This window comes from Aspergillus caelatus (genome assembly GCF_009193585.1).
Source record: "Aspergillus caelatus strain CBS 763.97 unplaced genomic scaffold BDV27scaffold_73, whole genome shotgun sequence".
In the NCBI taxonomy this organism is placed as follows: Eukaryota; Fungi; Ascomycota; class Eurotiomycetes; order Eurotiales; family Aspergillaceae; genus Aspergillus; species Aspergillus caelatus.
In genome coordinates this window covers 1-20,585 of record NW_022475336.1, presented here as the reverse complement: position 1 = coordinate 20,585, position 20,585 = coordinate 1, and the positions used below count along the sequence as shown (strand labels likewise).

General features: G+C 50.1%; 11 protein-coding genes across 11 annotated transcripts; 4 read left to right on the top strand and 7 right to left on the bottom strand.

Annotated features, from left to right (window-relative positions):
* Positions 1 to 506: 506 nt before the first annotated feature.
* On the bottom strand, positions 507 to 2,099 carry BDV27DRAFT_106493 (copper chaperone CCS1). Its single transcript, XM_032064409.1, has 4 exons — positions 1,931 to 2,099; positions 1,790 to 1,862; positions 1,587 to 1,721; positions 507 to 1,501 (listed from the first exon to the last, which is right to left on the bottom strand). Exons 1-4 carry the CDS (start codon positions 1,946 to 1,948, stop codon positions 984 to 986), a joined length of 744 nt encoding a protein of 247 aa, XP_031928272.1. The 5' UTR covers positions 1,949 to 2,099; the 3' UTR covers positions 507 to 983.
* Positions 2,100 to 2,286: 187 nt separating this feature from the next.
* BDV27DRAFT_144626 (kinase-like domain-containing protein) lies at positions 2,287 to 3,916 on the top strand (the record flags this gene model as incomplete). Its single annotated transcript, XM_032070285.1, has 3 exons — positions 2,287 to 2,834; positions 2,985 to 3,399; positions 3,473 to 3,916. 3 exons carry the CDS (start codon positions 2,287 to 2,289, stop codon positions 3,914 to 3,916), a joined length of 1,407 nt encoding a protein of 468 aa, XP_031928271.1.
* Positions 3,917 to 4,263: 347 nt separating this feature from the next.
* Positions 4,264 to 6,397, bottom strand: BDV27DRAFT_144625 (uncharacterized protein; the record flags this gene model as incomplete). The annotated part of the gene is made up of 2 exons (XM_032070284.1): positions 4,264 to 6,022; positions 6,378 to 6,397. 2 exons carry the CDS (start codon positions 6,395 to 6,397, stop codon positions 4,264 to 4,266), a joined length of 1,779 nt encoding a protein of 592 aa, XP_031928270.1.
* A 418-nt stretch (positions 6,398 to 6,815) lies between these two features.
* BDV27DRAFT_127248 (uncharacterized protein) lies at positions 6,816 to 8,434 on the top strand. The gene is made up of 4 exons (XM_032066723.1): positions 6,816 to 7,073; positions 7,147 to 7,283; positions 7,355 to 7,750; positions 7,807 to 8,434. Exons 1-4 carry the CDS (start codon positions 7,025 to 7,027, stop codon positions 8,188 to 8,190), a joined length of 966 nt encoding a protein of 321 aa, XP_031928269.1. The 5' UTR covers positions 6,816 to 7,024; the 3' UTR covers positions 8,191 to 8,434.
* A 24-nt stretch (positions 8,435 to 8,458) lies between these two features.
* On the top strand, positions 8,459 to 10,371 carry BDV27DRAFT_106450 (class I SAM-dependent methyltransferase). The gene is made up of 4 exons (XM_032064408.1): positions 8,459 to 8,682; positions 8,742 to 9,011; positions 9,099 to 9,300; positions 9,380 to 10,371. Exons 1-4 carry the CDS (start codon positions 8,530 to 8,532, stop codon positions 10,276 to 10,278), a joined length of 1,524 nt encoding a protein of 507 aa, XP_031928268.1. The 5' UTR covers positions 8,459 to 8,529; the 3' UTR covers positions 10,279 to 10,371.
* Positions 10,372 to 10,574: 203 nt separating this feature from the next.
* BDV27DRAFT_106441 (cutinase family protein) lies at positions 10,575 to 11,892 on the bottom strand. The gene is made up of 4 exons (XM_032064407.1): positions 11,640 to 11,892; positions 11,483 to 11,568; positions 11,211 to 11,425; positions 10,575 to 11,141 (listed from the first exon to the last, which is right to left on the bottom strand). Exons 1-4 carry the CDS (start codon positions 11,713 to 11,715, stop codon positions 10,742 to 10,744), a joined length of 777 nt encoding a protein of 258 aa, XP_031928267.1. The 5' UTR covers positions 11,716 to 11,892; the 3' UTR covers positions 10,575 to 10,741.
* Positions 11,893 to 12,428: 536 nt separating this feature from the next.
* BDV27DRAFT_106439 (ribonuclease H-like domain-containing protein) lies at positions 12,429 to 14,561 on the bottom strand. Its single transcript, XM_032064406.1, has 2 exons — positions 13,788 to 14,561; positions 12,429 to 13,734 (listed from the first exon to the last, which is right to left on the bottom strand). The coding sequence occupies exons 1-2, from the start codon at positions 14,212 to 14,214 to the stop codon at positions 12,602 to 12,604; spliced, it is 1,560 nt and encodes a 519-aa protein (XP_031928266.1). The 5' UTR covers positions 14,215 to 14,561; the 3' UTR covers positions 12,429 to 12,601.
* Positions 14,562 to 15,073: 512 nt separating this feature from the next.
* On the bottom strand, positions 15,074 to 15,693 carry BDV27DRAFT_127241 (phosphatase YCH1). The gene is made up of 2 exons (XM_032066722.1): positions 15,499 to 15,693; positions 15,074 to 15,431 (listed from the first exon to the last, which is right to left on the bottom strand). The coding sequence occupies exons 1-2, from the start codon at positions 15,611 to 15,613 to the stop codon at positions 15,121 to 15,123; spliced, it is 426 nt and encodes a 141-aa protein (XP_031928265.1). The 5' UTR covers positions 15,614 to 15,693; the 3' UTR covers positions 15,074 to 15,120.
* Positions 15,694 to 15,783: 90 nt separating this feature from the next.
* BDV27DRAFT_127240 (mitochondrial 37S ribosomal protein bS21m) lies at positions 15,784 to 16,780 on the top strand. The gene has a single exon (XM_032066721.1). It carries the CDS (start codon positions 15,977 to 15,979, stop codon positions 16,571 to 16,573), a length of 597 nt encoding a protein of 198 aa, XP_031928264.1. The 5' UTR covers positions 15,784 to 15,976; the 3' UTR covers positions 16,574 to 16,780.
* Positions 16,760 to 18,309, bottom strand: BDV27DRAFT_127239 (uncharacterized protein). Its single transcript, XM_032066720.1, has 3 exons — positions 17,985 to 18,309; positions 17,852 to 17,867; positions 16,760 to 17,782 (listed from the first exon to the last, which is right to left on the bottom strand). The coding sequence occupies exons 1-3, from the start codon at positions 18,152 to 18,154 to the stop codon at positions 16,820 to 16,822; spliced, it is 1,149 nt and encodes a 382-aa protein (XP_031928263.1). The 5' UTR covers positions 18,155 to 18,309; the 3' UTR covers positions 16,760 to 16,819.
* A 181-nt stretch (positions 18,310 to 18,490) lies between these two features.
* Positions 18,491 to 20,494, bottom strand: BDV27DRAFT_106414 (glucose-6-phosphate isomerase). Its single transcript, XM_032064405.1, has 3 exons — positions 20,370 to 20,494; positions 19,740 to 20,265; positions 18,491 to 19,684 (listed from the first exon to the last, which is right to left on the bottom strand). Exons 2-3 carry the CDS (start codon positions 20,237 to 20,239, stop codon positions 18,523 to 18,525), a joined length of 1,662 nt encoding a protein of 553 aa, XP_031928262.1. The 5' UTR covers positions 20,240 to 20,265; positions 20,370 to 20,494; the 3' UTR covers positions 18,491 to 18,522.
* Between the last annotated feature and the right edge of the window lie 91 nt (positions 20,495 to 20,585).

The following is a 20,585-nucleotide window of genomic DNA, read 5'->3' as shown; positions in this document are numbered from 1 at the left end:
ACCGCAATATTCACACCTTTTTTTTTCATACTAATTCATTTCTATTATTCCTTTACCTGGCATACTATTTACTATACCTACTACTAGTACTACTACTAGTAGCTGTACTGTAGTATTGGATATATTAAAAGGCCGTCCCGACAAGCCATGGCGGAGATTCGAACAACACAGGGAATGTTCTCATTGATTAATAACACCCTCCCGAGGTGCAGTACGTACAACAATCCTATGGAAGATTGTTAAGTGCTAGTACCCGACCAGATCATAAGATCGTTACTCAATGAATTCCCTTCGCGACTGCTGTCCCGCAAACGAATGAGAAATACTCCGAGGAAACCTGATATGAGATTGGCAAGAATATACTTTGTCGCCCCGCCACGGCGCTTCGACTCAATCCCTCACTTTCTATCAATCAATTTCCGTCAACTAGCACAATTCCGCCTGGAATTCCTTGCCGAGCATTGATTTAACGCAGGAAATTTATTTAGATAATCACGCGTGGCAGGATCCAACGATGCTTCGTGACCGTTGCAATTTTATGTCCTTACATCCAATAGCGGGGTTTCCGTCGTGGAATTTATATTAGCCCTTTCCTTTTTTTTTTTACCCACTATTTTCCACTACTTACTTACTATGATCAGGTGGTGAGTTGATACCCTAGGTGTCTTTTCTCCTCCTTCACCGTCTATCTATAGTTCCACTTCCAGCGCACTGATCGATGGATTTAATGGAATCACAATCCTGCCCGTTCGTCTAACAATTTAGGTCCCAACAGCATCACGTCTAGCCTCATGCAGATTCATTCACATACGACACATCACTGACATCATCTCACGACAAGTAGGTATCACAACTTAAAAAATAAGAAAAGTTAGAGCAGCTCCCGCCTCTCCAGTCACAAAGTCAATGTGTGAATGGGTCAGAAGGGGCGTCAAATAGATGCCCAAAAAATAGAAAGGGAGAAAAAAAAAAAAGAATAAAACTTAAACCATCCCCTGAGATACCTGTTCCTGACGCTCCTGCCACACATTCTTCCCGGAGCAGGAACACACCATCTTATCATTATCCCACACACCCGCACTCCGAGCAATCACCCCAACCAATGTATCCGGGTCTTCCTTTCGGAATGGACCCTCTTTGCTCTTCGACACCACCATACTCCGTCCAATCATTTCCCAAACAGCCAATGGTCGGTCCAAGAAGACATTGCCTCGTCCCTTCTCGTCCACATCCACCGTCCCAAACACTCCGCGTGGCTCCTTGGACGCCTCCGATCCCAACACCGTAGCCTTCAATGCCTCCCAGATGCCTCCGGTAGACGCGGCTCCCTGTGAAATATCTCCGGCCTCGCGCACTGTTGCCCAGTATTTGCCCGGCGCCAGCCCGTTAATGGTCAGATCTACAAGCGTCATGTTGGACGAGACCTGCACCATACGCGCCAATCCACGGATCTTATTCGGGACCGAATTCGCATGCGTCTCCAGAATGCAAACAGCGGAACCTGGTGAGTGAATCTTAGCACAGCCCCAAGGACCAGGCAGATGCCCGGCGGCAAATGAAACAAGGATGAACGGAGAGAGACGTACTGTTGGAGGTCCCACTACCCCGTAGAATCGCATCACGGCCCGTAGCCTGAATCGCGGAAACGATGGAACTGGGTGGCGCCGTGCCTTCGATAAATACGAGCTGGTCTTTCAGACTGGCATCGACTTTGTTGATTCCTGGGGAACGACGCCAACCAATTAGCCCGGACAAACAGACAATCTATGAGACGAGGAAAATTAAATACCGTCGAGCTTGTTTAGGGTACTGGAGATATCTTTCACGCAGCCCTCGCAGGTCATTGGGACCGCGAAGGTGGTCTGATTGAACATTTAGCCCTGATTTATAATATACTTGCTATCCACGGTATAGAGCGGAACAAACTGACCTGGAAGGGTTCAATCATGGTGTACGTTTGGGACGTGAATCACTCGCCGCGCAAAGAATATAGCAAGATGGAATCAGGTATATAAAAATCGTAACAATCGTTGAGTCACAGAGATTAATAAATAACCGTGTAGAAAGAAAAAAAATAGCAGAAGCCCCGCGGAACAAAGCGGGGGATTTGAAATCGGCATCGAAATGCTGATAGCGTCATCCCTCCAATTAAATTACCGTTTCCGAGAACCTCAGGCACGCAAGTCCGAAACCAACCTCCACATGGAAGCTTCCCGACTCCGGAGCTTCCATCACACTCCAGTATCGAATTAATAATCTTAATCACCCCCCTCCAATTGCAGAAAGATGTCTTCCAAATCCCGCTGGGCGGATGAAGACCCAGAAGCCGAAGCGATCATTGCGCAACGCAAACGCGAAAAGGAAGAGAAACGACGCGCCAAAGCCGAGAAACAACGTCAGCTCGAGCAGCAACAGGCCGAAGAAGCTGCCCGACAACGCGAAGCCGCAAACAATGACACAGAAGCACCTCCCAAGAAACGTCGCCGACTCTCCAATGATCCCGACACCACCACGACCGACGTCCAGGTTGAACCATCCAAACCACAAGAAAACCCATCGAATATACTACAGTTCCCTACCCAGGAATGGGGTCCCAGTCGGCATGTGGACAACTTCGAGCGATTGAATCATATAGAGGAGGGCTCATACGGATGGGTGAGTAGAGCCAAGGATATCACAACGGGCGAAATAGTCGCCCTCAAAAAGCTCAAGATGGACAACTCCCCGGATGGATTCCCCGTAACGGGCTTACGGGAGATTCAAACCCTCTTGGAGGCTCGTCATCCAAATATTGTCTTTCTCCGTGAAATCGTCATCGGAACTAAAATGGATGAGTGCGTTTCCCCCCTTCTGTATCAAAGCCAATTCACCCCTTCGCACTCCCTATCCCCCCAGGACCTGGAAAGTTCAGATACAGAAAATTAACCCCAAAGCCCGGGGGTGCGAGGACAAACCCTCCTGCCCCCGATCACCGCATAAAACAGTGTTTTCCTAGTCATGGACTTTCTCGAACACGACCTGAAGACGCTCCTCGACGACATGCGAGAGCCATTCCTCCCATCGGAAATCAAAACTCTCCTCTCCCAGGTCCTCTCGGGTCTCGACTTTCTCCACTCCCAATGGATCATGCACCGTGACCTGAAGACCTCAAACCTTTTAATGAACAACCGGGGCGAAATCAAGATCGCCGATTTCGGTATGGCCCGGTACTATGGCGATCCGCCACCAAAGTTGACGCAGCTGGTCGTGACGCTATGGTATCGATCCCCGGAGCTGTTGCTGGGAGCGGAGAAGTACGGCACTGAAATTGATATGTGGAGTATCGGGTGCATCTTCGGGGAATTGCTCACCAAGGAGCCCCTGCTGCAGGGAAAGAATGAGGTTGATCAGGTGTCTAAGGTACGGGTTATACTTCATTTCCCTGAATCTCCGTGGCGGTAAATACCGTTAAATTCGTACTGATGGGAATTAGATCTTTGCTTTGACTGGCCCCCCGACACCACAGACATGGCCTGGCTTTCGTTCTCTTCCCAATGCGAAGTCTCTCCGTCTTCCGCAGACTTCAGCTCCATCGGGGAACCCGCCTCTTCTGCCACGTTCAAAGTTTCCCTTTTTGACAAATGCCGGTCTCCAGCTGCTTTCTTCGCTCCTGGCCTTGAATCCAAGCTCGCGACCGACGACGCAGGAATGTCTTTCGCATCCGTATTTCCGTGAAGACCCCCGTCCAAAGCCGAAGGAGATGTTTCCTACGTTCCCGTCGAAAGCAGGAATGGAGAAACGGAGGCGACGGCAGACGCCCGAAGCACCAAAGCGAGGCCAGGAGGCTCCCAGACTTGACTTTGCCAGCGTATTTGGCGGCCAGTCAAGTGGTGACAGTGGGGAAACTGGGGCAGGTTTTACTCTACGCTTGGGATGATTATTACCTGGCCTGTGCACATAACGAAGTCACGGAAGTTGGAATATTCATATAATATTGGAGTCCTTCGTTGGCTTGTAGAATCCTCCGGTCCCACAATATCCAATTCTCTAATCGGAAATGGTGGCTATACCAACAAGACTGGGTCGTAAAGGAGTGGCAACTTTGAAAAACGCCTCAAAGCCAAATTATAAACCGCTGGGCTGGAAGATAAGTATATGAATCCCTTTAACAATGCAGTTCATACATATTCCAATGGCCGTACAGCATATGCTTCCGTACAAAAATTACCACTGAACGATTGTACGCAGTCAGAACGGTAGATGAACGGTTGAGGCCGTCAAGCATCAAGGGAAATAGCGTCGTTGATACATTGGATACGTGAGAAGATATTCATCGACGGAGTCGTCACTAGCATCTCGCTCTACTCGATATGGCCGAGGGGGTTGAATATGGATAGGTCTCCCGGGTCCAATTATCTCTGGAACATCTAGCGTTCCCGCTGATGGGCTACGATCGTGACCTAGTTCATTATACAAGCTTCCATCGCTGATGATGCTCCGTTCTGTCTTTGTAGGATTATCTCCCCTATCGGGGTGACCACTGGTTTTGCCATCAACGAAAAAGTATTCGTCTGTGAAGGATAGCAATGATGCAAGATCACCATTTTCGATAGGCGTCCATAGATTATTCGACACAGATGTGAAGTCCGTTACCGTAACCTCTTCGCTGGGGCGGGCTGACCATGGTGTTTGTTCCCCTGTAAAGTCGCTACACCCCAACCCACCTGAGTCGCCTGATGGATGCGGCGGAGAATGATGATCATCATCGGTGTGCATTTCAGATGTCGCATCTGCGAGACCCAAGCTTGAAGTTGGCGCTGCGCAAACCGGGTCGCTTGATAGGTTGTCATTTGTCCCGGATTCGGGGATATCTTGTGTCTGGGCGTCTTCTGTGGTTGATTGACAATCTGAGTGGCTAGGCTCTGCTTGTAGGTCTGGGGAAGACTCGTGGTAAATGGCTGGTCCTAGGACTTGATCTTCAACCTCGCCTTCCATCCTACTCATACTATTATCGCTGTAGCCGCTGACTCGATCGATCAGTCCACGGGACTCCACTACCAACGCAGCGTTAGACACCTGAGGAGCCCTGGACGCATAGAATCGGCCAGATGGCTGTCCATCTGGTGTTGGGGTTCTAGGCAAGCTGGGGGAAGGTAAAGGGGACATGATCTGAGAGGTGTTCCCATTGATATTTGGGTCTCGAAGGAATGCTGGTGCCAGTATGTTGTTGGACAATGGTGTCAAGATGGTTAAATGCGAGGGCTCGGCCTCGGCCTCGGCACCTGTTATTTGAGAACAGCCAGGTTCAGGGAGGCTCTTGGATGAACGGCTGAGCCTGGGAAGAGAGTCCCCTGATTCAGAATCTGACTCGTTCATGAAAAGGTCGTCCAATTGGATATAGTCCCCAGTAGTCAGTTCCCTCGAAATCTGCAATCCTAACCCATTATTTCCCTCAGTCGAGTCCCTCGGAAAGATACTATGTGCCGCCTCGGTGAGAAAGAGGCCAGGCGGCCAATATCCTTCAGTCAGTTCCTGGAAGGGATTGAGATCAGTAATCGTGACAGAGAATGGCCAGTTGTCCAAGCATTTATCCACATTACAACTCAGCGAAGAAGCGTCGTTGCACTCTGTTCGATGCAGATGAGTTCCAAAATCAGAGTCTTCCTCTGTGCTGGCTTCAGAAATTGTTGATGGGAAGGAGGCGTCATCCTGCTGGTCCGAGGAACCCTCTGTGGCATCAGATGAAGGCCAAGCTCGAGGTATATTAGCGGTGCGATTTGTACCGAAGATAGAGACCCGCCTCTGCATTCCCATTCTCAGAGCTATAAGTCCTGAGCGTGCTCTCCGAAGAGACCGTTTGGACAGACTCTGTACCCAGCTTACCGGGCTTTCGAGGTTGGTATTCTGAGAGGTATAATAGCCACCCCTATTCCATGAAGATGTAACAACGGCAGGATTATGTCGAGGATCAAGAGGGTTAAAGACCGGATAATGAGCGCTTTCCTCACACGATGGTGGTGGAGGAGCAGGAGGTCTTACAATCCTAGCATGCCATTAGATTCGCGTTGCGCGCAAAGGAATCAGCTAGTGTACCTGGCTCTTCTTGCTATTGAGGGGCGAAGAGTGACCGAAAATGAGAATACTTGGCGGCGTCTGCTTTCACTGCAGCCCTGATTGTCTGTTGCCATATCAGGCAAGTTGATTTTCATGATGTTATTGTCAACTGAAACAAGCAGACTCAGTATGCGTTAAGAGTCCCAAGAATTGGCGATCTAGGGATTGAGTGAGACCGGCCCTTGTGACATGAGAAGCCTCTTCAGGAATTGAACAGGCCACCAGCTGTAAGAAGTAGGGGTCGCGGTCCTTGATCCCAATCAAGGCAGGTACGAGACAGCCACATGCATTGTTGATTGGACATTGTGTGTGGCAATACTGCTAGTACTAGTACTTGTAGTACTAAGTGCAGTAGGGTTGGACAGGCAAGGATCCATTCACTGGAATTCACTGCCAGCAGGTGCGATCGGTGGGGTGCGTTAGGTCTTCAACTCAATGTTTGCCCTTTGGCGCATCGTGACTAGCAGTTATGGTGGATATATTGTGGTTGTTGCATTGCGAGATTTCCAACAGATGTGACTATGAAAAACTCGATCATCTACTTCTTAATCAGAGACTTTGAGCTGGAAAGGTAGCGGGGCATCACGATTTGGTTTGCTCATCTAGTGCTCAATTCAAGTGATGTGGCTATCCAAGGGTTTCGGCTGGTGTTGTGACACACCCGCCAAATAATGTTGTCGTGTTGAAGTAAGCTTCCAATACAATACAATACCGACGTCCGTCGCAAAGCTTCGATACAACCTTTTTCTTTCCTTCGGTCAGCCTCATCCTTCTTACAACCTCTCGATCAATTTCGGTCCCCGGAATTTTGCTGGTCTACCTTTCGACATTTTGGCATTCTGGTTACACCTTTTCTTTGACTCCTTTCCTCTACAGTATCCATCCGCTTAATCGCCCGACCAGCTATCGGCGTTCTGTCCCTTCCGTCATCATGGCTGCCGGCCAGCAAGCAGTCTCCTTCAATGAGATCATTAAAGCTGGTAAACTTCCAGTTGTCCAAAGCTGTTCCTTCTGATTTTATTGACTTATTAATTATTGCTTCTCTCTTTTAAGATCGCCAAAAGAGAAAGAATGAGGAACTAGCCAATAGCATCCTGGGAAAGAACAGAAGGACGAGCGCTCCGGGCGCCGGTAACAAGGCGCAACATGCGACACAAGGGAGTCTGGCAAGTCGAATTGGCGTAGCCAAGGTAAACGATAATTACGAACTATTGCGCCATCCTCCGACAGAGAGAACTGATTTCAATGCGTTATTACCTAGCGTTCTGCACCTGTCCCCTCCAAGCCTAAAAAGGCCACCCGGACGCCGTCAGCACCAGCACGAGTCACCGCTTCGAACGCGAAACCCGGAAAGAAGCGTCGCCCCGATGAAGATCGCCTGATGTCTGCTTTGAACCCCGCGAGTGGACAAGCAACAGTTCGTGATGGCCCTGTCGGCCTTTCCATCAAAGGCGCAGGGTCGGGACCATTTGTCGTCGTCGGAAGCAATTTCGCACCGGGCACTACCGCTGCAGATATTCAATCGGCTTTGGAGCCTGTGACGGGAAATATCTTGCGTTGCTGGGTTACCTCGCAGCATCCTACGGTTACTGCGGAGGTGACGTTTGCAGAGAAATGGGCAGCGGAGAGCGCGATTGCCAATTTCCACAACCAGAGGGTTAGTTTGCTACGCGGATACGGTGGTTTTTTCAGCGTCACTAATACATAATATAGGCGGATGGCAGAATCCTGTCGATGCGTCTGAAATCAGCCGGCGCCGGATCCCAGGGCCAGGATCTATTCGAGCGTTCTGCGGGCGCCCAGAACTCTTTCAACGACCTTCGAGAACAAGAAAACCGTAAGCGCATGTTACATCGTGGAGCGGATTCTGCTGTTCAAGACGGAAGCTTTGGGTTCGGTGGACAGAACCAAGCAACTGGTCGCGAGGATGCCTCCGGGAACCGCAGTAATCGGCGCAACTTCCGAGGAAATCGAAACGCGGGTAACAACATGAACCAAGCTCTACATTCAAACGAGCAGGGTCTCTACAGTGATCAAATGATGGTCGATGCGCCGCCACGGAATCCGAGAAATAACCGGGGCCGGAGGCAGCGGTAGATTACGGTCGAGTGTTTCGATAACAGCATTTCAATCTTCGGATCTTAAATAACCGTCATATGTAAGAATATCAATTGAAATTCCGGGTTTGGACACTCCCGGTTATATTACTTCATTCAAGACATCGGGATGTAATGATAGACAATCGTACTTTTTTTTGGGCGAAACTGATATGATATGATAAGACCGATCACGTGCATCGGAACTTTTGCGGAGAAGATTTGGAGAACAAGCAATATACTTCAGCCATACTTCCAATACAACCTTTAATAATTCTAAGCTAATACTCTCCCTCCTGATAATCCGAAATCTACGGACTCAAAGGCTCGGTGCCCCAAAATGAACCATGGAGCCCGGCGCGCCCTGACGCAATTGATCAGGAATCATCCCAAACGGTCACTCGTCCTAAAATCATCACAGCGATGGTCCTCAACTTATGAAACCCGACAATGGTCCACGCCACTGGCGCGCACACTTGCGGATGCTATTAAAGTATTCAGCTCCCAACCAATCCCAAGTACCCATCAGAAACCAGCTAACGTTCGCCCCAGGTAACAGGACCCATCCCCATCGCAGCATTCATGCGCCAGGTCCTCACCTCCCCGGAAGGCGGCTACTACACGACCAGACCCGCAGGCGACGGAGAGGTATTCGGCAAGAAAGGCGACTTCGTTACCTCGCCTGAGATTTCGCAGGTGTTCGGCGAATTAGTCGGAATATGGACGATTGCGGAATGGATGGCGCAGGGACGAAAGAGTAGTGGGGTGCAGTTGATGGAGGTTGGTCCTGGTAAAGGAACGTTGATGGATGATATGTTGCGTGTAAGTCTACCTCATCCTCTCTTCTCTCTCTAGCAAAGATAGAGGGAGGCAAATAACCCCATACTGACCACTGGTGTCATATCACAGACATTCAGGAACTTCAAAAGTTTCACCTCAAGCATTGAAGCAATCTACCTAGTCGAAGCCAGTCCCACCCTAAGGGAAGTCCAAAAACAACGTCTCTGCGGCGACGCCACAATGGAAGAAACAGACATCGGGCACAAAAGCACCTGCAAATACTTCAACGTCCCTGTAATCTGGGTAGAAGACATCCGACTCCTCCCACACGGTTCGCACCCCCAACCCAACTCCCCCATCTCCAACCAAAAAAAGAACCACCCACTAACACATCCCAAAAAAACCAACAGAAGAAGATAAAACGCCCTTCATAATCGCCCACGAATTCTTCGATGCCCTCCCCATCCACGCCTTCGAATCCATCCCCCCCTCCCCAGAAAACCAACCCCCGCAATCCGCAGACACAATAATGACACCCACCGGCCCAACAAAACTCCACAAACCCCTCAAACCCGCCAACACCCCTCAATGGCGCGAACTAATGGTCACCCTGAACCCGAAAGCAATCGACGAAAACCTCCCCAACGAACCCGAATTCAAACTCACCCTCGCAAAAGCCTCAACCCCATCCTCCCTCGTCATCCCCGAGATCTCCCCGCGCTACCGCGCCCTAAAATCCCAAGCAGGCTCAACCATCGAAATCAGCCCCGAAAGCCGCATCTACGCATCGGATTTTGCCCGTCGCATCGGCGGCGCCTCGCAGCCCCCGCGCACCAGTTCCCGGGGTGCAGCATCTGCACAGCCGGCTCCGGCGAAGCGCGTCCCCTCGGGCGCGGCCCTGATCATGGACTATGGGACTATGAATACCATTCCTGTGAACTCCCTCCGGGGTATCCAGCATCATCGCAAGGTTCCGCCGTTGTCGGCGCCGGGGCAGGTGGATGTGAGTGCTGATGTGGATTTCACGGCGTTGGCGGAGGCGGCAATTGAGGGGAGTGAGGGGGTAGAGGTGCATGGGCCTGTTGAGCAGGGAGATTTCCTGCAGACGATGGGCATTGCAGAGCGTATGCAGCAGTTGCTTAAACATGAGAAGGACGAGGAGAAGAGAAAAACATTGGAAAGTGGGTGGCAGCGCTTGGTGGAGAAGGGGGGTGGTGGTATGGGTAAGATTTATAAATTCATGGCTATTGTGCCAGAGAATGAGGGCAAGAGGAGGCCGGTTGGGTTTGGTGGTGGAATTCAATTCTAGAGTGCTCTGTGGTGGTGGTTGTCCTTGGGGTTGCTGAGGATTGTAATATAGATTTTGTTGTAATTTAGATATAGCATGATATAGAGGTACTAGGAACTGAAGAACTGTTTGTGGTTGGAAAAGAGTAGGAATGGCTGTTCTTGGATAAGTTTTTAAGAACTCTAGTGTATGAATACTGTTCGCATAACGGTTAGAAGAGATCACTGTCAGAAGACTCCCGGCCGGCCTTTGCGATGCATCTCTGTGTTTATATGGGAGGTCTAGGGAAGCTGTGTGAGCTGAATTAAACGGCTATACTCGAAGCAGAATTCAATTCAGTGAGTTATAACATATCCAAAAACAATAACATCTAATCCTCACTCCAGTTCACATAGGTTCAAAAGCATAAACCAAAACCAAAAATCAAAAACGTTATCGCGACATAAAAAGCAGACACATAAGAGTGACAAGTCATAACCATAACCTAGAATCCACCAAAGAGATTACCAAGGTTCCCAAAAGGAGGCGACGAGGAGGAAGACGAAGACGAAGAAGAGTCAGCAGCAGCGGACGTCGATGCGGACGAAGTACCCGAAGAAGCGGAAGAAGACGAAGACGAAGCACTCAGCTTACCCAGCAGGAACTGAGTTGCTTCGCCGGTGTTACCAAGGTAAGTGAAATGGGCGGGGCCCACGATTAACGTGCCATCACAGACCATGTCGCCCATGGCACAGTAGATCTTGACTTTGTCCTTGGGGAAGTTGGCGATCTGACCATGTTCTTGCGCGTTACGGGTGTAGCCGAAGAGCACGACACCCTTGATCTTCTCCTTCACGTTGTCTGGCAGGCGCTTGATGGAGTCATCCATCACTGCTGTGCCTTGGCTGTTTCGTTGGAGTTAGTTACACTACTGTGTTGGTTGTGGTGGGTCAGTTTGGGGTTGGGCAACGGACCTATATCCACCGGCGACGATTTGGGTGTCGGGGCATTTGGTGACGGCCTGCTGGAACAGGTCTTGTGCCTCTTGGATGGCAGCTGGGGATGTGTTCTCAGGCAGAGCATTTGATGGGAGATCTGCCGTGTACTTGGGTCCAACACCCTGGCAAGCTACTTGGCCTGCTTTGGCCATCTTTAAGCCATTGCAGACTGCGGGACCGGTTGATATTCCCTAGTAGAAAGTATGTTAGTATTTGGCGTAACCGTAATGATCAGGGTTGGGACTCACGAGAAGTCCTGGCTCTGTGGAAGCACGGGCAAAGATGAAGGTAATCGGCTTGCAAGAGCCATCTCGCAGCTCATTACCGCCGGAGACTGCTCAAGCCAAACATGGTTAGCAAGAGAAGTTCACTCAAGTGGGAGGTTATCGTAAGATTCCCACATACGCTGGCGTTCCTGTATGTCTACTGGGCTTGCAGCCGCCACAGTAGCGAGAGCAAGAGTCAACAGGCGGAGGTTCATGGTAGCCGGTTAAGTGTGTGAATGACTGTGTCTGAGTCTGGAGTAGTACTCTGGTATACAGCATCTTGGGATGAATTGGCCGTCTATATATAGTCAAAGCACTACCGATGCCAGCCAACAGGGTATACTTCGGCATCCAGTGTCATCTCAACTGGAATCCTTTGTCGCTCAACGCCCCAGGTCATCGTTCTATCGAAAACATCATGCTTGATTTAGCGGTTTGATAGGTAGAATGCAGCGGTGTTTCAGAGTGACCACTAGCGTTAGCCAGGGGACCACTTCTCGGGGCATGTCCCCGGCTGAGGCAGCGATCAGTGGCAGATCAGATACCGAACCCTACGGCCATTGTCCCTGATGAGGCCCTACCGAGGCAAGGGTCTCGGGGATGTTATCGTGTTGCCGTTAGGGTTTTGCTTAGCTTACCCGGTGAATGAAACCCGATCAACGGGTGCCCTGATATTTGGGTTCTTCTTCGGACGAACTCCCCAAAACCGCATAGGTTTGAAACTAGCACCCAATCATAGTTTCCAGCATTTATAGTGCCGTGAAGAACCATTATTGAGTATAACATCTTGGAAGTCCATGCTTAAAGCCCCCTAAATCTCTTGTAGATCTTCCAAGAAAAGTATAATCAACAAAAAGAAATGACAAACAAAAGGGCAAGAGGCTTAAACCTCGGAGTTCAGTAAATTACAGGATGTCCACTCCCAAAAAATTAAGATAGAAGAAAGTCATGACAGCGCCTCATATGAAAATTGAAATTAGAAGGAAGGTAAATAGAAAACTTAGTCAAATCTCTGTAAAATATTGTGATGCCGCGCAGCATTACATGCAAGATACCGCGGACATATGCACAAAGGCATCGATTAAATCTCGGAGAAATGTTTCAATCTGACCAGGGATCGTACCCTGTATCAGGATGGGGCCATCCGCAAGCCTCTGCGATGTCTGACCACCGAAGTGTTTCAGACTCGTCGTATCCATCGTATCCCTCTATACCGGAAGATTCCTCAAAAACCAGCAACTGGGACGCATTCCCTAGAGGTCCACGGGATGTTGATGGCTGTTTTGCAGTTGCCGGCTGTTGCTTTGCTGCTTTCTTCGGCTTCTGATCTTTCTTTTCACGCCTTCTAGCTTCGAGTTGTTCTTGCTGTGCGTCATACTTAGCCTTCGCATTTTCAGCCCACACTTCTAGGTCTTCGGGATTCCGCAAAAACGACAGGACCACATCTCGCGTCGCGAATGTGTCTTCCAAGCACACGTGGGGACGATTATCCGCCTGGATTTGTAGTTTCAAAAACGCCTCCGACAGTGTCTTTAGACTATAAAGACGCTTAAACGCAGAGGCATAACCAAACACAGCTTCGCTAGCTAATATCACCGAGTCAACAACTCGCGAGTGGTATATCCCGAGGACGTCCAGGTCATGATTAAGGGAGTGACCAATGAGGACGGTTTGAGCATCAATGTATTTGTATAGTTCCTGTCGCGCGGACTGCCATCCATCAAGTGCTTGCCCTCTTGCTACAGCCTCGGCCATTGTGGCTGGCGTTATGCCGCTGATCCTAGTCGTCCAGTCAGTCACCTTTCCCGTCGGCCGGACGTAGTTGTTAATGAGAACTTCCCCGGTGAGGAAGTCAACGGCGCTAAGAAAGGCGACTTCTCTTTGCCATCTTCTAACCTGAACCATTTCGCAATCAAGGACGACGGCTCTTCTCGTGCCGTACAGGTTCAATATGGGCGTTTCCAGAAAGCGATTTCTTGCAACAGTAGCTTTCTTCGGATTCGCCTGATTATCTTGTGCCTGACTTGCCATGGTATAACCCTGCTTATGAAGACGAACAGGCGAGTGACACTTTGTGAGAAGATCCGCGTATACAAGTTCTTGTTCTGCAGGAGTGAGGGTCATAAAGAAGTTACCGTTATAGTATAGTCGCACTTCATTCAGAAAGCCACTAACAGGTTCAGTATTCTCCAAATGTTCGTGTAGTGTGGTACTACTGCTAGTATGGGAGAAAGCTGATTGCGATTAGCGGCTTTCACCTAGCGTATCTAAGAATACTATGCCCTACCGATAGCTGTCTTCTCTACACATTTCTCAACGAACAACTGGACGTGTTGTTGTTGTGGTTCTTCTTCTTGCTGCAGTTGCTCCTGATACTGCACTTGTTGATTACCCTGCTGTTGTTCTTGCTGCGTAGAAGAGCCTTGTGCGGAGGGCACTAAGTTAGGAATAGCCTCCTCCTCCTTCTTCTTCTTCTTCTTCCTCCTTGATGCCCGGCGTCGGTCGTGGGATGATCTTTGGTGATCATCCCGGCCTTTCTCGGTGCCAAACTCCTTGTTGCATACGGGACAAACAACGTGGTGGTGACCTAGGGCATCTTGATGTTTTGCAAGCCCTATAGCAGACTTGAAGGTATCCTTTTTACAGCGTAAACATCTGATCTTTTTGGCCGGTGCCGACTGGTTCGCCAACGATGGGTTTTCATTGAGGGCCATGTCTTAAGAGACAAAGAGAAGAAATTCCAACTAGTATTGGCGTGCGACCAACTCTAAATATAAATCTTACTTGGACGACAAATCATTCCGGACTCGAATGGGCAAAGAAGCGCTTTTATACCTGTCTTTTACCCCACCCCAGCCTCATTCACACGCAAGCACGGTTCGCAAATGCATTGTACTAGCAGGAGGCCATTGGCTGACATGCATTTCTCTCATGCGCTGCCGCAGCAGGCTGGCGGCAACTGGAATATGTCGGTATCTTTTTAGCGACGTATGATCCCCTAGACATGCCTGATTATTATTGAATGGAGGAGGAGGTCTGTTGGTCAGTTGTCGATTACTCCGCAGTCTTGGGAGTTTGGACCACATGATCGCCGTTGGAATTGGATCCCTGTCACGGGCTAAGACACATCACATTTATTCATTAGTGAGAGAGAGAGAGAGAGAGAGAGAAAGCCAACAGTTCTCATACTTATTTATGCCACTTGGCACACCATCGGCCAACAGACAGCAAGACATGCAATGCAATTGACTGTGCAGCTCCCCCCACACTCTGTATCCCGTTGTTATCAGTTCAAATCCACATGGTGTTCTCCCACTGGCTTTGCAGTAATGCGAACATGTAGTTAATATGCTTTAGGCATACATAACAAGACTTGATCTTTGCATAACCAACAAAGAGGATGAGAGAAAACAAAGACAAGGAAACAAACACGAGAACTCGACACTCTATGTCATCTACGCCAACCCCAACAAACAAAACCAAGCCGATCTATTTTGAATCTCTAACCGGGTATCTCCCATGCACAACTCTAACCATTCATAAAAATAAAACAAGGGAATAAAAAGAAAAAAGAAAAAAAAAAAAAGTAGCCCAAGCTAGGTGCCCCAGAGTCAAACAACTCAATACTCCTGCCAAATATCCTCCACATACGCCTCCGTCAACCTCGTATCCTTGCCATACTTCTCCTGCCATTGTACAAACCCACCCTCCAACACAAAGACTTCCTGCTTCTGGCTCTCCTCAGCGCCCAAAACACGTTCCCGTTCGCGGGCATAGCGCAGCGCAGCGGATGGGCCACGCTGTTGGCTGAGGGCACAGTGGAACACGACCTTTTCTTTGTCCTTCAGCGTGCGGATGAGCTCGGGCAGACGGACGTCGAGTGAAGAGCTTGGGACCCAGGTTGAGGAGAAGATGTGGCCGCCGACGTGGTCTGGTTTTATTGGTTAGATTATAGGACGTAGATAGGGGTATGAAATTATCTGAGAAGTATTACGGACCAGAGTCCCGAACATCGACGATAGCCAGTTTACTGGGAGTACTGGTGGAAAGAAGTAAGGCTGAGAGGGCATCCCGACTCATGTGGGGAAGAGTTGCGATGGTGATGGAGGACATTGTAAATAGTAGGTGACCGAGGAGTCTAGAATTTTTAGATCTAATGAAGCCAGAAGTATCTATGATGCAACTGCAACGACCGATATCAGTTCCCAAGAGGAGGAAATTCTAATATAGTGAAATCCCAGAAGAAAAAGACCGCCGCTGTGTAGAAGTATGTAACATAATACCGGGTCACGTGGGCACAGATTCCGATCTGGAAATTTGGAGCTAAAGCATCCGGAGATTTCAACACCGCAACTCAACCGGCTCCATTACCGCCATTACGATCCCTGAAAACTCGAGAAGGCTCATCGAGGAGACCGGAACTGAGAGATCCTTTTAATTCCACGTGAAAAGCCTCACCTCGACACCTCAATCACAATGGAGATGCGCTCCCTAACCCGCTGCCTCCGTTCGAGGCCGACATCTCTTCTCTACAAGCAACAACCAGGTCTCCTTGCGACCCAATTCATGAACAGATCCTCCGTCCGCAGTTATGCGAGCAAACCTTCGGAACCCACGAAGACTCAGACCCAGACCGCAACGCAAGCCCCCTCCGACTTCGACGAAATCCTTTCAAAACTAAACATCAACAATCGCGAATCCGCTGCCGATGGCTCACTGCGGAACCGTCCTTCCGAAGACCCCCTCTCGCTCTCCCGCGCGGTCGGCATGTCCGCGGAAACAGAAAACTACCGGAACCCCGTGCGACGGGTGGAGCTGAAGCTGGGACCTACTCTTGGTCGTCAGGTGCATGTTGAGCCGGAGAAGGGCACAGATTTGGCCTCCGCGCTGAGGATATTGCAGGCGACCTGCACAGCGAATAGGGTCCGGTACCAGGCCAATGGTCAAAAGTTCCACGTCAGACGGGGACAAGTGAGGAAGAACTTGAGGATGGAAAGGTGGCGGAAGCTGTTCAAGTTCTCTTTCCAGAAGACTGTTAGTCGGATCGAGAAGATGAGAGCTCAGGGATGGTAATTGCGTTTAGTCTTTAATGGTGTATCATTACGGCTGGTATGGGGGTGTATATAAAATGGGATTGCAAAGGTCGCCATCGTTGAGGTCGAAAGGCGGTCGCCTGCTATCCTGCTCACCTGCAGTGGATGTTCTTTCTGTCATGTATACTATGTCACTTGATTAGTACTCGGAGTTAGCTGGCTACAATCAGAATGGGATCTTTATCCAGTTACTGTCAGTACTAGATACGTCTATATCTACCGCAGTCTAATCTTTCTTCCCAGCTGTGAACCCCCCGTACCCATACCCTCCTCCGTTCCCTGTCATCGAGACGTTGCTGGCGGAATACCCCCCATAACCATTTGATTTTCCGCCATTCCCATACATAACGCCAACCGACCCCTTTCCCCGAGATGGAATACCGAGAATCCCATCGCCTCGCCAGCCCCGTCGCCGAGTCCGTTCCCAATACAAGGCCATGGCTGCTCCCAATGATGCAGCTAGAACGAAGAAAAACAGCTTCGAGAAGAAACCTGTTCCGCCCGACAACTCGCTAGCAGCAGACCCCCGGGCTGGCCATCCGATGCCTCCTCCACCTTCAACCCAACTCACATGAAAAGTGAAGGTGAGAGGCTGCTCACGAACGACTTTCGTGCCATGCCCCGCTGTCCAAGGCTCACGAGCAGCCTCGGCCACTGCAGCTGCCTCCTTCTCCTCATCGGAAACCTTCTTCTTGCCATTGAGAAAGGACAATTCGAACTCAGGAACCGAGTATGCAGTACCAGCCACAGCATATCCCGGCGCTGCTTTCTTGGCCTTCCGTTTATTCTTCTTTGGCGTCGAGACGATGTTGTGCATGAGCACATTCATATCTGTCCAGATATGAAGATGACTGCGCTGCAACGTCCCCTGCAGCGCAAAGGTAATTGGAGTATACGGAGGGCCTTCCTCACCAAGAGCAGAAAGCTCGGTGCCTACGGCCTCGCCTTCATGTGCCTTGTCATCCGAACGCGAAGATGTGGGCGGCAAGAGGGGTGCCGTAGGCACGCGGCAGTTCATCGGCACATCAGAGTGGACATAATACTCAAGGAGGTGGTAAAGCTCATCGGAAACGTTGTCAATGGTGCAATTAACTGTCTCCGTAACACCGTAACGAAGGGCGAGGGGGAGGGAGGTCTCCTTGCAGGTTGGGAATGGAATGTATTGGAGTTTGCCGAGACTGTCGGTAATCTAGAGATTTAACGTTAGCGCTAGACAGGCAATCGATTGAAATCCTCAATCAGCGCGGGGAAGCATTACATGTTCGCCGGAGTCACTAAAAACCGGAGTAAGCGTTAGCATCTATCGACAAGTCATATCGCACCAAAACACACGAACTTAAGTCTCCTCCACACTAGGTTCGGAATTACTTATTATCATTGTTCACACTCACATTGTCCGATTCAGGCATGTAACCGGCATGGGCTGTCCGTGAAAATATCCACCTTGAGAGGCACTCGCCGAGTTGCCTCCTGCAGCAACCTGCACCGCCAAAGATGAGATCAGTCCATAATAGGAGACCGCATTGAACAATTGAGCAAGTCCACCCTTTACAAATGGCATGTTAAACACTCATAGCCCGCCGGCTAGGCGGATAGGCTCGCTTTATGATGTCGAGTCGAAAAGTTGCAGAGAAGGGACACGGTGGCGAGCCGCACATCCAAGGGAACTAAGGCCGACTTGGGCCAATCTTGCCAACTTTGGAAAACAAGTTCCGGCTCCATGCAATAAATAAGCTACACCGTCTCCTTCTCTATCTCTTTTGACCGCAACAATTGATCCCATTTTTAAATCATAGATTTAAAAAAGAGGCGAATATTTTTGAAAATTACTACACATGTCTCATTCAATGGGATGTGACTAATTAACAGAAAGGTGACTCTTCATGTCCTCATCAATATGGAAATATTATACTCCTTTTGTCTCAACACCTATGCCAGATTGGCCTTCTGCTTGAAGGCGGCCAGCAGACCACTGGTTGAAGCATCGTGACCAGCGCCAGCGCCAGAGGTCTCCAGCTCCTGCTGGATCTTCTTGGCAAGAACCTTGCCCAGCTCCACACCCCACTGATCGAAGGAGTTGATGTTCCAGACAGCACCCTCAGTGAAGGTGAGGTGCTCGTAGTATGCGATCAAAGCTCCAAGAGTGGAGGGAGTGATCTTCTGAGCCAGAATAGAAGTGGTGGGGCGGTTTCCAAGGAAGGTCTTGTGGGGGACCAAGTTGTCGGGGGCACCTTCAGTCTTGACCTGCTCGGGGGTCTTACCGACCATCAAGGCCTCAGACTGAGCAAGGAAGTTGGATGCAAGCATGCGCTGGTGCTTGCCACCCTCAACAGGGTTGTGGGACTCAGCAGCCATGATAAAGTCCGACGGGATAAGCTTGGTGCCCTGGTGGAGCAACTGGAAGAAGCTGTGCTGGGCGTTGGTGGCAGGCTCGCCAAACAGGATGGGGCCGGTGGTGTACTTGACGTATTCACCAGAGCGGGTAATGGCCTTGCCGTTGCTCTCCATGGAGAGCTGCTGCAGGTAGGCGGGGAACCGGTGCAGGTACTGATCGAAAGGCGCAACCAGGTGAGTCTGGGCACCGAAGAAGTCACTGTACCACACACTCAACAAACCGCCAATGGCGGGAATGTTCTGCTCCAAGGGAGCTTCGCGGAAGTGCTTGTCCATGGCTTGGGCACCAGCCAAGAACTGGTGGAAGTTGTCGTAACCGATGTAGAGGGCAACGGAGAGACCGATGGCGCTCCAGACGGAGTAGCGACCACCCACCCAGGATTCGAAGCCGAACATGTTCTTCTTGTCAATGCCAAACTTGGTGACCTCGGCCTCGTTGGTGGAAAGGGCAACAAAGTGCTTGGCGATATGAGATTCATCCTTGGCAGTTTCGAGGAACCACTTCTTGGCGCTGTTCGCGTTGGTAGTGGTCTCTGCAGTGGTGAAGGTCTTGGAAGCGATCAGGAAGAGGGTAGTTTCAGGGTTGGAGTCCTTGAGAGCCTCGGCAATGTGAGTTCCATCAATGTTGGAGACAAAGTGCAGTTTCATGCCCGGAGCACCATATGGCTTGAGGGCCTCGGTGACCATAACTGGACCACTATAACAGCTGTTAGTGACTTCTGGGGCTTTGAAGCTTCAGGGCGAAAACTTACAGATCAGAACCACCGATACCAATGTTGATAATGGTGTCAATCTTCTTGCCAGTGTAACCCTTCCACTCACCACTGCGGACTTGCTCGGAGAACTCCTTCATATGCTCCAGCACGGAGTTCACATCCTCGACAACGCTCTTGCCATCGACCTGCATAGGCTCATTGGAGACATTGCGGAGAGCAGCGTGGTAGACAGCACGATCCTCAGTGAAGTTGATGTGCTCACCCTTGAACATAGCATCGCGGAGCTCCTCGACATTGGCCTCCTTAGCCAGCTTGACCAGAAGGGAGAGGGTCTCCTCGGTGAGGAAGTTCTTAGAGAAATCGAAGAGGATATCCGAGTTGTCCACAGTGTTCTTGAAGGTACGGCTGAACTTCTCGAAGCGCTGAGGGTCCTTCTCGAAAGCCTCCTTCAGGACAATGTTACGACCAACAGCAGTGTGGTGCTCCTGGAGCTCCTTCCAGGCGGAGAGATCGGTAGCCTGTGAGAAAGCCGGCATGGTGATGGCTTTTGCTTCTTGAAATTCTACAGCAGAGATAGCTGGTGTCAGTGCGGGGAAGCTCTCAACAGCAAGGAATCGAGAAAAGAAGAACCATAGAATGATTGAGCTCGACCCGAGAAAGGCTTACCTGATTATAAGAGATAGTCACCAAGACGAATGTCCACGAAGAATGGATGGCTGGGAGAGAAACGGAGGGAAAAAGACAACGGGAGTCGCGGAGGGGCTGATGACGCTGAAGGTGGGCAGACAAACAATGGCCTGAATCCTATGGCGTCAACCGGTGTGCTGGGGTCCGGCTTTGGAGGGGCTGCCGTGGGGCTCCTCACCTTTTTTTTTTTTTTTT